The sequence below is a fragment of the Carassius gibelio genome, chromosome B25, assembly GCF_023724105.1.
Source record: "Carassius gibelio isolate Cgi1373 ecotype wild population from Czech Republic chromosome B25, carGib1.2-hapl.c, whole genome shotgun sequence".
Taxonomy (NCBI): Eukaryota; Metazoa; Chordata; class Actinopteri; order Cypriniformes; family Cyprinidae; genus Carassius; species Carassius gibelio.
The window spans coordinates 12,665,334-12,682,599 of record NC_068420.1 but is presented as its reverse complement, the minus strand read 5'-3'; the positions used below and the strand labels follow the sequence as shown (position 1 = coordinate 12,682,599).

The following is a 17,266-nucleotide window of genomic DNA, read 5'->3' as shown; positions in this document are numbered from 1 at the left end:
TATGGTAAAATGAAAATAAAAAAGGCAAATTTATATAATATTTCATTTCATTGTAATGGATACACATATCCCTGAACTTAGTACATTTCTGCAGCTGTTATTATGCTTAAGTGAAAACCAAAGGAGGCAGTGGTATTTGATATCCTATTTCGTTTTATTGTAAATATACAGTAGGGAAAATTGCAGTAGCCGAGCTGAAGTTATCAAGTATAATATATATATATATATATATATATATATATATATATATATATATATATATATATATATATATATATATATATATATATATATATATAGTTACGCTGCTGTTTATAGATTTACCGGACTTGCGTCGTTGCGGTCATCACACTCCCCAGTCGAATGCACAAAGTCTGACCTACTTGATGATGTACGTCCAAAATCAGCATACTTTTTTTTTTTTTTTAATCAGCGGTACTTTGTATTGAGAAACGCGCGCGGACCTACGTCACCAGTCATTTGCCTAATCTTCCCGGTACTTTACACCGCGGTGGAAACGCAAAAAGCAACAGGTATGGGGGGAAAAATGTTCCTGGGAAAAAAAGTTCCTGGTAAAAATGTTCTGGGTAATTTTGGTGGAAACGCGGCATTTGTAAAAGGTGTAATTCGAGTTTCAAGCATAATAAAAAAAATTATTTGCAGCATTTTACTGTGCATTTTACACTCATAAGTGTAATTCAAGTATTGTGAAACTGCAGCTTCATGCTAAAGCAAAATAAATTTGATCTGCATTCTTCTGGCTCTCTCTGACAGCAGGTGCCACTAATTGAACAGCAGGTATTTAAAGGCTGCTGCCCCTTTAAGACAGACTGCACGGATCCAATATTATAATGCACAGGAGGATATTTCTTTCCCCACTGTATACGTGCACTTAAGACATGACCGACTAGGTTTACGAGAATACTTGCAGAGGGGTAAATAAAACTAATTATTCCTGTTGTAGAAAACATACTCCTAGGGACCTATGTGTTTTCAGTCAGGGCCTTGTCACCAGATCTCAGACAAACAAAGAGCACTATTTGAGATATGTGCCTAAAGTGGTCACCCAGTGTGTATGAATATTCAATAGCAAAGATTAAATTAGTACTCACCATTGCCTCTTGGAAGTCCAATTCCAGACAGTCCTTCCAACACAGAACTTTTTCCAGAACTCTGGTCTCCAATTACTACAATAGTCGGTAATGCCAAGTCTTTATGGATGCCATCTGACCTCAGAGTGTCAATCAGATCAATGCATGGACGAATGTGCTTTTCTAAATGACTGTGAACTGCTCCCATCATTTTCTGACTGTAAAAGATAGATGTACACATGTAAAGAAAAAAAAACAGATTGTACTGTCATTCTTTCAATGTTTGGCCTTTCATACATAGTCACTTTTATTTGTTTAATGTATTTTATATTTTACTGATGTGATGTCTTGCTCAAGGGGCGTGTCTAGAGCATTTTCCAGAGGTGGAAAGAGTACAAAAATATTCTACTCAAGTAAAAGTACCATTACATGAATGAAATTTTACTTAAGTACAAGTAAAAGTACCAGTCTAAAAATCTACTCAAGTAAAAGTAAAAAGTAGCTTGTTTAAAATTTACTCAGAGTAAAAATTACTTAGTTACATTTTAACAGTGATGGGGAGGCAAAAATAGGACCAAGGGTGTCAGACTCAGTTCCTGGAGGGCCATAGTCCTGCACAGTTTAGATATAACCCTAATTAAACAAACCTGATCCAGCTAATTTAATCATTTAGGCTTATTTGAAAACTACATGATATGTGTGCTGGAGCAGGGTTAGAACTAAACTCTGCAGGGCTATATGGCCCTCCAGGAACTGAGTTTGACACCACTGGCACAGGCCTATTAATCTCAAACTAGTTGTTTTTACTTAAAGAAATCAGTTATTTAGAATAAGACATTTGGGCTGTTACCAGGCAAATCAGTATCAACAAACTCATCTTTTCAATGCAGACGAAATGCAGAAGCTTCATCGGAAGTGGCATTTAGATGTATTTACACACTGTTTAGTGCAGGACAAGAATGCATTTAACCTGCAGTTACAAATGCATGAATAATTTTTTGATATACAAGACATAAAATGTTGAATACTCATTTGAAATGATAAGAAAAAAAAAAAAATATATAAAAAAATAAAAATAAAAAGATACTTTAATTGTGAACTTAAAATGGCCAGTATGTGTCAGCAAGTCACTGTTAATAAGTGAGTCATTGCGATTGAACCGAATCATTTAAACGGTTGATTAATTCAGGAACTAAACAGTCATGTTGCTCTGAGATGCAAAACTGTGCTTTGGTGGCTATGTTTGGAATTATTTTTTGTTGTAAAAAATAGAGCAAAAACAGGCAATATGGTATCTAAAACGCAAGTCTCTTAATTAACTTGTTTACTGACCTGTTGTAAAATATGTTTATATATATATAATATATATATATATATATATATGTATATATATATATATTTATGTATGTGTATATATATATATATATATATATATATATATATATATGTATATATATATATATATATATATATATGTATATATATATATATATATATATATATATATATATATATATATATATATATATATATAAAGAACGCACTGTAAATGCGCGCGTTGTTAAAACAACGATATTATAGCAGACGATAAATCCCAGATAAATCGCACACTCCGCACCAGTCTTTTTGGCTAATTTGTGCAAAACCTCTTGCTAAAATGTCAAAGCTTCATTTTAACCACCAATGCAACGTTGCAATTATTTAGCTTACCTCTACATGCTTGCGAAGGGTTGATGTCGAGATTTTATATGCTGCTAGTTTGGTCTCTCTAGGTAAGCACAGTTTACACTGCATAGAGCATAAATATGGCCAAATATACTTAAGTAAAAGTAAAATTACAGATTTTAAAAATTACTTTAAAAAGTAGAAGTACACAAAAAAGCTACTCAATTACAGTAACGCGAGTAAATGTAATTCGTTACTTTCCACCTCTGGCATTTTCAGTGGTGGGGGCATGCTGGGGCACTGCACTGTAAAAAATTATTTAGCAGTTTAGTTGTTTCAATGAATTTTTTTATGTTGACACAACTTGCAGTTACTGAATTTGTTCATTCAACTAAAAATTTTAAGTTTTCAGTGTCTCAACTAGTTTGAAAGTTGACTGAACTAGGTTATTTGTCCTTATAACTTAAAAAAATTTGTTGACTCAATTCAATAGCAATATCACGTTCACAACATCACTTATCGCGAGATCTCGTCATTCTCCTGAATGCTGTTGAAGAGAGAAGAAGGTCGTCAGCCATTCTAGTCAGTTTCTCCTCAAAGTTTGGACATTTGACTAAAATACAACTTTGGTAAGTAAACTATTCGTATTTATTGGCTTAATGTGTAAAATTACATTTGTTGTCTCAGAAGAGTAAGTATGGTTATAGAGTGGTATATTCTGTATGTAAATTACTGTATGTAAATGTTCGTTTCGCGGCACTCTGAAGCCTCAAAATACAGGCAGTTCCACAGTATTTTCCTTATAAATATTAAAACATATATTCTCCCATGCGGGACAGTGGAGCTGAACTTAATGTGGAGAACGATAAAAATACAATTTGAATGTATTATTAGAGCCCAGGGCTGCGTTAGAGACCGTTCAAACAGAGCGCGAGAGCTCAACAGATCACTGTATGGATTAAGAACGGCGGGAATTTAAAAAAAATGAGCTGCTCTAAACCTGACAGCGTAAGACATCCGTCAGAATATACATCGATGAAAAATTAGGGGAAAAAGAGATTCCTACTCGAACTGTGTCTTTTCTGCATGTTATAAAGGAAACGAATGAGCAGCACAGATGAGCACCTCGCTCAGAGTTCTTCTGGAGCGCGTAACTTAACGTTACATTTGATATCGCTGACATAAGCTTAGTTCTGATGATTTTTTTTACAGTCTACGGTTCAGATGAAGTTCTGAAGGAAGCGTTACAAACTCTTCTTTCAGTTTTCTGAAGTAACGTTAGCCATTCAAGTGCCTCGCTAGAACCTAGAACCCAGTGTAATGCTGCGTGAATATCTGTTTTTATACAGTCTATGGTGAATATACGGTCATAAGTAAATTGCATACGTTCAAATCTATATATTTTAGAATAAAAGCATATATCTTGTATAAATAGAGATACAATAACGATCGACACAAATGTGTTAAATTTCCTTTTATTGTGTTATAATTCTGTGTTGTGTCATTTAAAAGCATCGTCTGGATGGTATAGTTTGTCTTTGGCATTTAATACAAACTTGTCAATACATTTGTCTTTCTCTGTAAAGATTTATTTATATGTATGTTTATTATTTTACAGTGTTTTAACATGTTTTTGTATTTTTCATGTTTATGATATTTTGGGATGACTGAAGATTCAGAGCAGAATTCAATAATCCTGTGAATGGACCACAGCGAGTCCTTTTGCAGTTATCCATCAAAATGATATGCAGACATAATGGAAATGGCATTTACACAGTAGAGCTTGGACGAAGTTGTAAGTAAATTTATTTATTTATAAATGCACATTAATCGGAGTCTATATGCTTTACGTTTGTAAGGCCCTGTTTAATGCATCCATTTGTTTTTATTAAAGCACACAGGCTCTGCGCAGGAATTCATCAAGGACATGACTGCTGGGATTACGCTTGTGGATGACCAATCTGAGCACCATCAGTCTGCAGTGATGTGGTCCAGGTAATAGAAGAAGAAGAAACTGGGACTGGGACTAACAGAAATAAACTAATTCAGGTTCAAAACAACTTGAGATTTAGTAAATGACAACTTCCTTTCTTTTTCTTTTTTGGGTGAACCCTTTACGAAAATGTAGATATTTGCATTGGAAAACAGCTTCAAAATTTAGAAAACATAATTTGACATTATTTTCCCTTCAGTTTTATTCCGTGAATTTTCTATAATTGGTATTTAAAGTATTGAATTTATCTTCATAAAACCACCAGAAACCCTGTTTATGGACATAGCCATTCTTTATTATTTTGCTGAGTACTGTTTTGAATCCTGAAAAATGTTCAGTGCTAGCATATTGGCCATTAGCAACTTTGCTTAAAGGATTATTTCACCAAAAAATTTTAATTAGGCCATGTTTTACTCATTCAAAGGCATCCTATGTGTATATGATTTTCTTCTTTCAGACAAATCTGATCTGAGTTGAATTAAACATTGTCCTGGCTCTTCCAAGTTATTTAATGGCAGCAGACAGGTGTGTTTTTTTCTCAGCAGTCCAAAAATAGTCAAATAAAATGCACCCATCCATCAATAAAACGTGTCTCACATGGCTCTGGGGGGTGAATAAAGGCTTCCTGTAGCAAATCGATGCGCTTTTTGTAAGAAAAATATCCATATTTAAAAAGTTGTAAACACTTTTTTTCTCTTCCACTGACTATCATACGTGCAAGCCTAATTTTGTGATTCTACTTCGTGATTGGCGTATTGTTGTCTCTCCTCCGCTCTTCCGTGTTCGTCACTAATCATCGGTGCATGCATGACCCCTATGTCCTATTTTCATCCACCCGGAATGGCTCTCACGAAAGTGAGAGAAAAGTGTTTAAATATGTTTTGAATAACATTTTAAATATGTATTTTTTTTTTTTTACAAAAACACATGGATTCGCTACAGGAGGCCTTTATTCACCTCTCAGAGCCATGTGAGGTACTTTTTATTATGAATTGATGCACATTATTTGACTACTTTTGGACTGTTGGAAAAAACACCCACCTATTGCCATAAATATTTTTTTATATAATCCGACTGGATTTGTCTGAAAGAAGAAAGAAATACACACTAACGATGCCATGAGGGTGAGTAAAACATACATGGGTTAACCAAGCCTTTAAGAGTCATGCTTTACTCTGAACATGCAGTGCAACAGACTATTATTTAAAAGGAATACCTATTTACACCAATATATTTTCTGATCATTGTATAAATGGTGTGACAGATTAGACACTTAGAATTGGATTAAGAAAAAAACCTGAATGTTGTATTGGTTTGTCACATTTTATGTCATTCAGAAATCATGTAGAATACCAGTGAAGAAAATAATTTCCCCCCATTTTTAGTATAGTTGTTTCTGGGGGTGTATTTTACACTTATCTTCCCATGGGATTTTAAACTCTTTGTGTTCAGCAGAACAAAGAAATTTGTACAGGCTTTTAACAGGCTTTTAACTTTTTACAGGAAGTTATTTTGAATGTTTCTAAACGAAACCGTTGAGGAGCAGCATTTACAGTTGACTTTCATTTTTGGTTAAATGTTTCAAAATAATATATCTTCCACTTGAAGGTGAATTACACTTTGCATTAATTGGTAGCTGTGCTTTTAACACACAACTTTAATAGTGTATGTACATATGTGTGTTCATTTGTTTATAAATCTATTAAGTAATGTAATATTTTTTTTTTTTCCCAGCCATCCAGTGACATTAAGGATGTTGAGAAAGAAATTGAAGAGGGCATTCTGATTGTAACTGATGAACAGCAATGTGATGTGCTTCCCAAGGAATAACCAACATTGGTCTCATTTGGACATCCTGTCATCACTGACATCTCCCATGTCCCCAAGGCATTTGGACTCCTAATGGGTCTGTATGCAGTGAACATCCACTACCTTCAGCGCATTAAATACACCATTGAGGCTCTGCAAAAACTTGTGAAGATCAGCTGCTCCCACCATGTGCTCGCTACAGCGGCAGGAACTGTAGGTGTGGGGGAGTGAATGTCCAGCGCCCTCTCCACCCTCAACACCACAAATAAGGTGTCCTTGAGCAAGGCACAACTTCTCCCCGGGTGCTGCAGCATAAATGGATGCCCACTGCTCTGGGTGTGTGTTCACGGTGTGTTCACTGCTGTGTGTGCACTTTGGATGGGTTAAATGAAGAGCACAAATGTATGTCATGTCACTTTCACTTTTCAGTGTTCATGATGTGTCCATCGGCTCCACAGCACTCTTTCTTAAAAAGTAGTGTTTTTTTTGTTTTTTGTTTTTTAATAAGGAAAGGTTCTTTTGTGCCTTTCACTACATTTTAGAATGTACATTAAAGTTTATCATGTCATAACTTGGAATATGCATGTTCTCATGTAAACAAATGTTGTTTCCCCTCTCATTTTCTTAAACAGTATGTACACATTTTCAGTATGTAGCATTATGATGGGGGACGAGTTTGGAAAAGATCCTTCTGATGTTAACACCTCTGTCTGGTCATGTTGTGCTGTGAAATTTAGAATCTGACTGTTTAGATTTTTGTGCTTCCATGTGCATTCATTCCATTTATATCTTATTATACAGAAGTACGGTACACTAATTTTTTGTAACTAATTGTGATGTTATATACATATATCTTGGTTTCTCATTTTGACCATGACTTGCATTATGGTGGGGGGGGGGGGGGTGCATGTGAACTTGTGCAGGGTTAATATGCAGAGTTCAACCTTCTGGTTTTCATATTGAGTTATGAAATTAAAAACAATCCCTGTGGTTTTGATCTGATGAATTGAAATGCAACTATTTGTTTCTCAATCCCATGCCAATGCTATTTATTATACATCACACTTTCAAGTGTCAGTTCAGATCTTTAGACGTGTGTTTTTATATTTTGCTTTTTTTTGTTTTGTTTAACAATTATCAGTTGATGGCAAATTGCTTGTTCAATTTAAATGTGAATGAAAGTGTTGTCTCTATCATTAAATAAATTACATTAAAAAAGTGTTTTGTCATCTTTATTTAAACATTTAAGGCAGTGGGGTAAAATTTGTTTATGATTATTGATCGAAGTAAAAAAAAAAAATCCCTGTTGACACAACAGGATTTAGTTGACTGGACTAGAAAATATTAGTCAAGTCAACTTAAAGAAATTTGTTACCTGGACTAACTCCACTATAATTTGAAGTTGTTTCAACAAGTTTTTTTTTAGGCAGCGGGGGTAACAAAATATTTTTAGTTGACTCAACAAATTCTTTTTTACAGTGTGCCTCCAAATGGGGTGGCAGCCAGTGACCAAAAAAAAGAAGTAAATTCCACAGTATATTACATATATTTATTTTATTATTATTTTTTTTACTTTAAAGTTACGTGCAGTAAAAAAAATGCAGTAATAAAGCACATTTTTTTAATTAATTTAGTTTTTTGTCATCCCTGTATAAATGCATTAAGATAAATTTGAGAATATTTTTTTTTTATTGAAAGAAACTTTTTCAGAAGTTATCTTTACTTCTTATCATGGCTTGGCACTGCTCTCTTCCCTGCCTTCAAAATAAACACTTATGTGTGTCTGTTATTCTCAATCTTAAAAAAAAAAAATTCAAATTCTTAATGAAATGCACAGAATGCATCCATATCATGTGTAAATGACTAAGTTAGGCCTGACAATTTATCTAACTGACTTACTCTCGTGCATTAACAAGTAACGTGTCACAAGACAATTATTATTATGGAACATTCTGTGCATATTGTCATTTGGCATGTGTTTTATTAAACGTTGACTGAACATTCGATTAAAATCAACCACGACCAACGCGAGCAGAGCCTGACGGTGTAAAACACTGATCTGAGAAAACCATACAAACATAAACCATACATAAAGGTTACCTACCAGCTCTTTGTTTAGTGTCTTGTGATGTGTTGTTTCTTGAACGAACGAATCTTTAATGTGACTAGGGAAGAACGAGTCGTCTCTATGACGGCGACATCACTTTGATTTTTTTTTTTTTTTTTTTACAGTGGTTTCTAATCTTCAAAAATTACCTTGTTGTATGATTTATGTCTTTTTAGTTAACCCTTCAGATTAGATTCATATATTAGACCAATTTGTCAAGTCTGCCTAGGAAAAGCAATTATTATAGCAGCAAACTCAAAATTGGATTAAAAATTAAACTAGGCTATAAATACTTGGATTATTATATTATTATATAGCCTAGTGTTTATTTACTGATAGACAGTCAAAAAGACAAATTAATAAATATTTTTTAATTATTTTCACAGATCCTCAAGAAACACTAACAAAAAAACACAGTGGCAGAAAAATTTCAGAAATACAGACATCCCAACCTGCAAAAAGTCATTTCAGGGAGGTATCTCGAATTCAATGTAGCCTTGGCAACTAGCCAGAATAATATGCAGATGAAATGAAACTTGTCAACTCACCTCAACATGCCTTTTGCAATCATTTAACCCGCCATGGGCAATGCTTGAGCAAGACTGTCATTATGTTTTACATCTATAAGACAGGGGTACACTCTCGTGTACTTTTTTTTTTTATTTTTAGATATTTTTTTTTTTTGTGGCACTCTCCCTCTGCCATGGTGCTCCAGTCGCTGTGTCCAAATTCAGGGTCTACATCCTTCGGAGGACGCATTTGAAGGATGTTACGTCACAGCGCCGCGACGAAGGCTGTCCAAATTCGTAGGATCCTTCAAATGCGGCCCACAAATGCGTCCTCCTTTTCCCCGAATTCGAAGGATGGGTGTGGTGGATCCTTTCGCGTCCTACCTATCCCATAATTCTTTTCGGCAGATATAAAATGTAGATACAACTATACAATAAGGGAATGATAAAAAAAAGACATAATAAAATTAAAAATAAAGTTAAAAATAAAGTTAAACAAAGCAGCGCAAGGTAAATGACAGATATAGTGCAAATAAATGAAGTGAACAATTGCAGTTAATAAGTGCAGTTAAAATATTTTTTAGTGCAAAAAAATCACTTATTAAGAATATCTTATTAAGTCTGATTAAAGTGACAAGTGACCAAGAGCAGTTATTTAACTGACTGATGAGGTAGTGGAATGACGTCAGTTCCATACCGAATGAGGTAGTGAGAGGTGAGTGAGCAGACCAATGCTGCACAAGTGACTAGTGCATGCCATCATATAATTAGTAGTGGGGGGGGTTCATAGTTCAGTGGTGCCTGGGGACGAAGAAGAGGAGAGGGGGGCAGGTTTGGGAGGGAGTTCAGCTTCCTGACAGCTTGGTGGCTGTCCTTCAGTCTGCTGGTCCTGGCCTGGAGACTCCGCAGTCTCCTCCCTGATGGTAGCAGGCTGAAGAAGCTGTGTGATGGGTGGGTGGGATCACCTGTGATGCAGAGGGCTTTGCAGGTGAGACGTGTTACATAAATGTCCTGGAGGGAGGGGAGAGAGACACCAATGATCTTCTCAGCTGCTCTCACTATGCATTGCAGAGTCTTTCGGCAGGACGCGTTGCAGGCGCCATACCACACAGTGATGCAGCTAGACAGAATGCTCTCGATGGTGCCTCTGTAGAAGGTGTACATGATGGGGGTGGGGATCTGGCTCTTCTCAGTTTGCAGAGGAAGTAGAGACGCTGTTGTGATTGTCTTGTGATGTGTTGTTTCTTGAACGAACGAATCTTTAATGTGACTAGGGAAGAACGAGTCGTCTCTATGACGGCGACATCACTTTGATTTTTTTTTTTTTTTTTTTACAGTGGTTTCTAATCTTCAAAAATTACCTTGTTGTATGATTTATGTCTTTTTAGTTAACCCTTCAGATTAGATTCATATATTAGACCAATTTGTCAAGTCTGCCTAGGAAAAGCAATTATTATAGCAGCAAACTCAAAATTGGATTAAAAATTAAACTAGGCTATAAATACTTGGATTATTATATTATTATATAGCCTAGTGTTTATTTACTGATAGACAGTCAAAAAGACAAATTAATAAATATTTTTTAATTATTTTCACAGATCCTCAAGAAACACTAACAAAAAAACACAGTGGCAGAAAAATTTCAGAAATACAGACATCCCAACCTGCAAAAAGTCATTTCAGGGAGGTATCTCGAATTCAATGTAGCCTTGGCAACTAGCCAGAATAATATGCAGATGAAATGAAACTTGTCAACTCACCTCAACATGCCTTTTGCAATCATTTAACCCGCCATGGGCAATGCTTGAGCAAGACTGTCATTATGTTTTACATCTATAAGACAGGGGTACACTCTCGTGTACTTTTTTTTTTTATTTTTAGATATTTTTTTTTTTTGTGGCACTCTCCCTCTGCCATGGTGCTCCAGTCGCTGTGTCCAAATTCAGGGTCTACATCCTTCGGAGGACGCATTTGAAGGATGTTACGTCACAGCGCCGCGACGAAGGCTGTCCAAATTCGTAGGATCCTTCAAATGCGGCCCACAAATGCGTCCTCCTTTTCCCCGAATTCGAAGGATGGGTGTGGTGGATCCTTTCGCGTCCTACCTATCCCATAATTCTTTTCGGCAGGATGAAGCGAGCAGTAGCGGAGTGGGGGAGGAGTATTATTTTCGATGTTTTTTAAAAACAGGCTTTTCAAAAATATATGTTTTCAGTGGTTTTCTAGTTAGGCATTTTGTTTTAGCGTTAAGCATTTTTTTTTTTTACATGTGTACGTGTATATGTAAAAAAAAAAAAAAAAAAAAACAACGATTACTTTTGTAAACTAGCTTCTTCCTTACTGCCTGTGTGAATATCCCCTTACACACAGCTTATTTGTTAGTGATTGAAGCTGTTTTAACGCTTCTAAGGACGAAAGAGCAGACAGAAGTGTTTATAAAGCTCTGGGGAGAGAACGATGAGCTCTTCACCGGCGTCTTGCTTGGCGCTGTCACGGTTGCTAGGCGACAGGATATGAGCAACGGTTAAGGGAGGGAACTGAAAGAAGGGTAGGCTGTCCAAATTCACAAACACCGACTTCCGGTTTTTGCGGTCGTCGGAGGACCCATCCTCCTTCAACCGGGTAGGAAGGATCCTAAGGAGGATGCAGACCCTGAATTTGGACAAGATAGACGATAGCTGATTAATTTTGTTCGGGAGAAGAGATAAAAGCCCGCCCACACTGATAATTGATTGGTTGATTTGCAGAAACAGGCCAATCAGGATGCTCTCTGTCTGACATGCGCTTCGCACACTCAAGGTCTCTCGCTCCCTCTCCCTCTCTGCCGTGCGCGCGCTACACGGTTTGAAACACAGTATCTGTTTCGCATGCGTGCTTTTGCTCGCTCGGTCTAGATTCCGGGAGATTTTAGCTAATTTGCGGGTCTCAGGGAGCCGCTTTCAATATGCGGGAGACTCCCGGAACTTCCGGGAGACTTGGGATGTCTGGAAATAGCGAATGGATCTGTCACGTGATTAAGGAATGATTTGAACCCGAAGACTTGTCAGACAAGAGGTGAGTTAAACACAAACTGAAGACCCAGGTAAAGAATTAATTAATATTTTCTGTACCTTTAAAGCATTTTAGTTTTGTATTTTTGTAGTGTAATCAATGTTTGCGTAAGTACTAGATGTGTTGGGGAAGTAACACGTAACATTTTATTTACATTTTGCTAAAATGAACGAAATGACTCGGAAAAAAAAGGATTTGTTCATTTTGCGGAACACGACTCAAAAGTCTGAGTCGGTATAATGATCCGAACTTCCCATCACTAGTGTCTCGACTTCCCACACTTGAAAAGACCAAGTCCGCGACGAACGTTGGCTGTGTCCAAATTCAGGGTCTACATCCTTCGGAGGACTCATTTGAAGGATGTTACGTCACAGCACCGCGACGAAGGCTGTCCAAATTAGTAGGATCCTTCCAGTGTTGCCAACTTAGCGACTTTTCAGACCCCCATAGCGACTTTTTTTCCAAAAAAGCGACTAGCGACAAATAAATTTTCTTCTTTGTAGTTCAGACAGTCAAACATTATATAAATTTTACTCAATGCTATATGAACATAGGCAGAACAAGCTTATTGATCTCCAGAAATCTTTGAGTAAAAACATTGGGAACCATATCGATGCTGCTACCATTTCTGTTTGCAATAAATTTAGTGAAATTCTGTTTTATATAGTACATCAAGCCTGTGTTAACATAGAGAGCAAATGACGCCTAACTGTATGAAGTGTAAAAAAACAATTCCCTGGTACTTTATTCCATTGTCTGTGGGAATGTAAGAAGGTGGAAATATTTTGGATTTTAATTTGGGAGGTCCTTTCAGATGTTTTGTAAAGTTACAGTTAAAGCTTCACCTATATAGGTCAAATATAAAATGTAGATACAACTATACAATAAGGGAATGATAAAAAAAAGACATAATAAAATTAAAAATAAAGTTAAAAATAAAGTTAAACAAAGCAGCGCAAGGTAAATGACAGATATAGTGCAAATAAATGAAGTGAACAATTGCAGTTAATAAGTGCAGTTAAAATATTTTTTAGTGCAAAAAAATCACTTATTAAGAATATCTTATTAAGTCTGATTAAAGTGACAAGTGACCAAGAGCAGTTATTTAACTGACTGATGAGGTAGTGGAATGACGTCAGTTCCATACCGAATGAGGTAGTGAGAGGTGAGTGAGCAGACCAATGCTGCACAAGTGACTAGTGCATGCCATCATATAATTAGTAGTGGGGGGGGTTCATAGTTCAGTGGTGCCTGGGGACGAAGAAGAGGAGAGGGGGGCAGGTTTGGGAGGGAGTTCAGCTTCCTGACAGCTTGGTGGCTGTCCTTCAGTCTGCTGGTCCTGGCCTGGAGACTCCGCAGTCTCCTCCCTGATGGTAGCAGGCTGAAGAAGCTGTGTGATGGGTGGGTGGGATCACCTGTGATGCAGAGGGCTTTGCAGGTGAGACGTGTTACATAAATGTCCTGGAGGGAGGGGAGAGAGACACCAATGATCTTCTCAGCTGCTCTCACTATGCATTGCAGAGTCTTTCGGCAGGACGCGTTGCAGGCGCCATACCACACAGTGATGCAGCTAGACAGAATGCTCTCGATGGTGCCTCTGTAGAAGGTGTACATGATGGGGGTGGGGATCTGGCTCTTCTCAGTTTGCAGAGGAAGTAGAGACGCTGTTGTGATTTCTTGGCCAGTGCTGCAGTGTTTTCAGTCCAGGAGAGGTCCTCTGTGATGTGCACACCCAGGAACTTGGTGCTGCTCACTCTCTCTACAGTCGCACCGTTGATGGTCAGAGGAAGTGTGCTGAGTGTGTGCTCTCCTGAAGTCTACAACAATCTCCTTTGTCTTCTCCACGTTCAGAGAGAGATTTTTGTCACTGCACCACTTGGCCAGGTGGCTCACCTCACTCCTGTAGTTTGTCTCATCTTTGTTGCTAATGAGACCCACCACAGTCGTGTCATCTGCAAACTTAATAAGGAGGTTGGAGCTGTGTGACGGTGTGCAGTCATGGGTCAGCAGAGTGAAGAGGAGGGGGCTCAGCACACATCCTTGGGGGGCCCCAGTGTTCAGTGTGATGGTGCTGGATGTGTTGCTGCCGACCCGTACTGCCTGAGGTCTTCCAGTCAGAAAGTCCAACAGCCAGTTGCACAGCGAAGTGTTGAGCCCCAGCTGACTCAGCTTGTAGATGAGCTGTTGAGGGATGATTGTGTTGAATGCTGAACTGAAGTCTATGAACAGCATTATGACATATGAGTCCTTTTTGTCCAGATGGGTGAGTGCTGACTGGACGGCAGTGGAGATGGCATCATCGGTCGACCGGTTGGACCTATATGCAAACTGGAAGGGGTCCAGGGAGGGGGGGAGGGGGGGAGGGCAGACTTGATGTGGTGCATGACTAGCCGTTCAAAGCACTTCATGAGGATGGGGGTAAGTGCAACAGGACGGTAGGGTCCTAAGGGTTGTGTGTGAAAGCATACACTTATTGACGTAGGCAGTAACAGTCTCTGAGTACTCCTGGAGGTCAGTGGTGTTATTGCATGTGGCAGCCTGTTTAAACATGTCCCAGTCAGTTGTGTTGAAGCAGTCCTGAAGAATCTCTGATGATCCTTCTGGCCACACTTTAATCTGTTTGTAAACTGGTTTGGCGACTTTTATGAGCGGTCTGTATGCAGGCATTAGCTTAACAGTGATGTGGTCTGAGGCTCCGATGTGGGGGAGGGGGAGGGCTTTGTAAGCTCCTCTCTGTGTGGTGTAAACAAAGTCCAAGATGTTATTACCTCGTGTTGGAAAGTTGATGTGCTGGTGTATTTTTGGGAACACACTCTTAAAGGGGGGGGGGGGGGGTGAAATGCTATTTCATGCATACTGAGTTTTTTACACTGTTAAAGAGTTGGATTCCCATGCTGAACATGGACAAAGTTTCAAAAATTAAGTTGTACGTTTTGATTTTTGTTCCAAAAATACCTCTTCCTGTTTGTCACAAGTTTCGGAAAGTTTTTTTCGAATATGGCTCTGTGTGACGTTAGATGGAGCAGAATTTCCTTATATGGGTCCTAAGGGCACTTCTCACGGAAGAGCGTGCGCTCTCGTAGAGCAGAGCACAGACACTCACTGATCAGAGCGATTTTCACATTTTACACATTTTCACATTTTACATTTATTCATTTTAGCTGACGCTTTTTATCCAAAGCGACTTACAATTGCTATATATGTCAGAGGTTGCACGCCTCTGGAGCAACTAGGGGTTAAGTGTCTTGCTCAGGGACACATTGGTGTCTCACAGTGGATTCGAACCCGGGTCTCCCACACCACAGATGTGTGTCTTATCCACTGCGCTAACACCACCCACAAAAGAAGTGTGTTTTTGGTACCAGTGCGAGACAACCCTGCACAGATTACCAAAAAAAAAAAAAACAGCATTAAGGGACCAGTGGATGAAGTTTATTTTTACAGAGCATCAACGGAGATGTGCAAGTGTTTTTGTTTGTTCCCTGCATTTCGAAGATGCTTGTTTTACAAACAAGCCCCAGTTTGACGCTGGATTTGCACATTGTTTATTTCTTAAGGATAATGCAGTCCCAATGAAAAAGGGTCACGATCGTGTGTTGGAACCGCATGCGGTGAGTAAAACTGCTTCAAATATCTCTGTGTTGTTAACTTAGCTATCGGCGCGTGAGCACATCAAGTAAACAACATGCGATGTTGTCATCAAACTGCACTTTCCACATGTACAGCTTAAAAAAAAAAAAAAAAAAAAAAAAGACGACATAAAGTGGAACTTAGTCATTTTCCAAAACCGCTAAGCAAATATATACAGTTTCAGTACATACCACATAGAGACGTCGTTGCTGATGCTGCTCTTGTTAAATTTCAGCCTCTGGATCTGATTCTGGATCATAAATATACGCTGAATCTGACTGTTAGCCGTGGTTTGTTTTGGATGTTTTTTTCCTCACGGTAATGTCACAGCTTCCAGACGCTCTCAACGCAAATGCCTACTGGCGCTCGTGATTCTTTAGCTCCGCCCACACGTGGCTCGTGTTTTTCCGGGAAAAATAGGTACAGACTATCTTTCTCTTATGAATATAATAAAATTAAAGACTTTTTGGAGTTATGAAGGATGCAGTACTACTCTATAGGTACTCAAGATTAACAGGATATTGAGTGAAAACGAGCATTTCACCCCCCCTTTAAGGTCAGCTGGGTTGAAATCCCCAGCTTTGATGAGATAAGCATCGGGGTGTGCTGTGTGCTGCTCACTGATGTGCTGGTACAGTTCATTTATGCCGCGTTTCCACCGAAATTACCCGGAACATTTGTACTAGGAACTTTTTTCCCCCCAGACCTGTTGCTTTCTGCGTTTCCACCGCGGTGTAAAGTACTGGGTAGATTAGGCAAATAGACTGGTGACGTAGGTCTGCGCGCGTTTCTCAATACAAAGTACCGCTGATTAAAAAAAAAAAAAAAAAAAAAAAAGTACGCTGATTTTGGACGTGCATCCTCGGTAGTTGGTTCAGACTTTGTGCATTCGTCTAGGGAGTGTGATGTTCACGACGACGCAAGTCCGGTAAATCTATAAACAGCAGCGTACTTGATAACTTCAGTCTGCTTGTCATGGCTACTGCAATTTTCCTTACTGTATATTTACAATAAAACGAAATATGATATCAAATACCACTGCCTCCTTTCGTTTTCATTTAAGCATAATAACAGCTGCAGAAATGTACTTAGTTCAGGGAAATGTGTATATACAGCCATTACAATGAAACAAAATATTATATAGACTTGCCTTTTTTATTTTCATTTTAACATATAGATAAATTGAATACAGACCAAAGAAAACCTGTTAGATTTACCCCGCAGCACATATCAGAAGGTCTATCCCAGGAGCGGCTGCTCTCTGTGGATACATGAGGACTGAGCTCTCGCTGATCGAGTGGAGCTCACCGTCTACGAGATCGGCGAAACACATTTTTAAATAGGCGCTGTCTTTATAAATAAACCATAGATTTGAGTTTTAAACAACTACATTCTCGCCTGAAATACTTTT

The 17,266-nt window shown here is 38.1% G+C and overlaps 2 protein-coding genes and 1 long non-coding RNA gene across 3 annotated transcripts in view; 2 read left to right on the top strand and 1 right to left on the bottom strand.

Annotated features, from left to right (window-relative positions):
• The window catches only part of LOC128014006 (galactose-specific lectin nattectin-like), a 120,657-nt gene that overhangs the window by 27,520 nt on the left and 75,871 nt on the right, over positions 1–17,266 (top strand). The window lies entirely within an intron of this gene.
• LOC128014008 (interferon-induced GTP-binding protein Mx2-like) overlaps positions 1–17,266 on the bottom strand; it is a 31,826-nt gene that overhangs the window by 13,624 nt on the left and 936 nt on the right. The window contains exon 2 of the mRNA XM_052597235.1: positions 1,113–1,309. Within this exon, the coding sequence (XP_052453195.1) occupies positions 1,113–1,309 (197 nt within the window). The remainder of the gene's footprint in view (positions 1–1,112; positions 1,310–17,266) is intronic.
• LOC128014010 (uncharacterized) lies at positions 3,059–6,902 on the top strand. The gene is made up of 4 exons (XR_008183475.1): positions 3,059–3,385; positions 4,430–4,551; positions 4,651–4,751; positions 6,484–6,902. It is a non-coding gene; the product is annotated as an uncharacterized LOC128014010 (long non-coding RNA).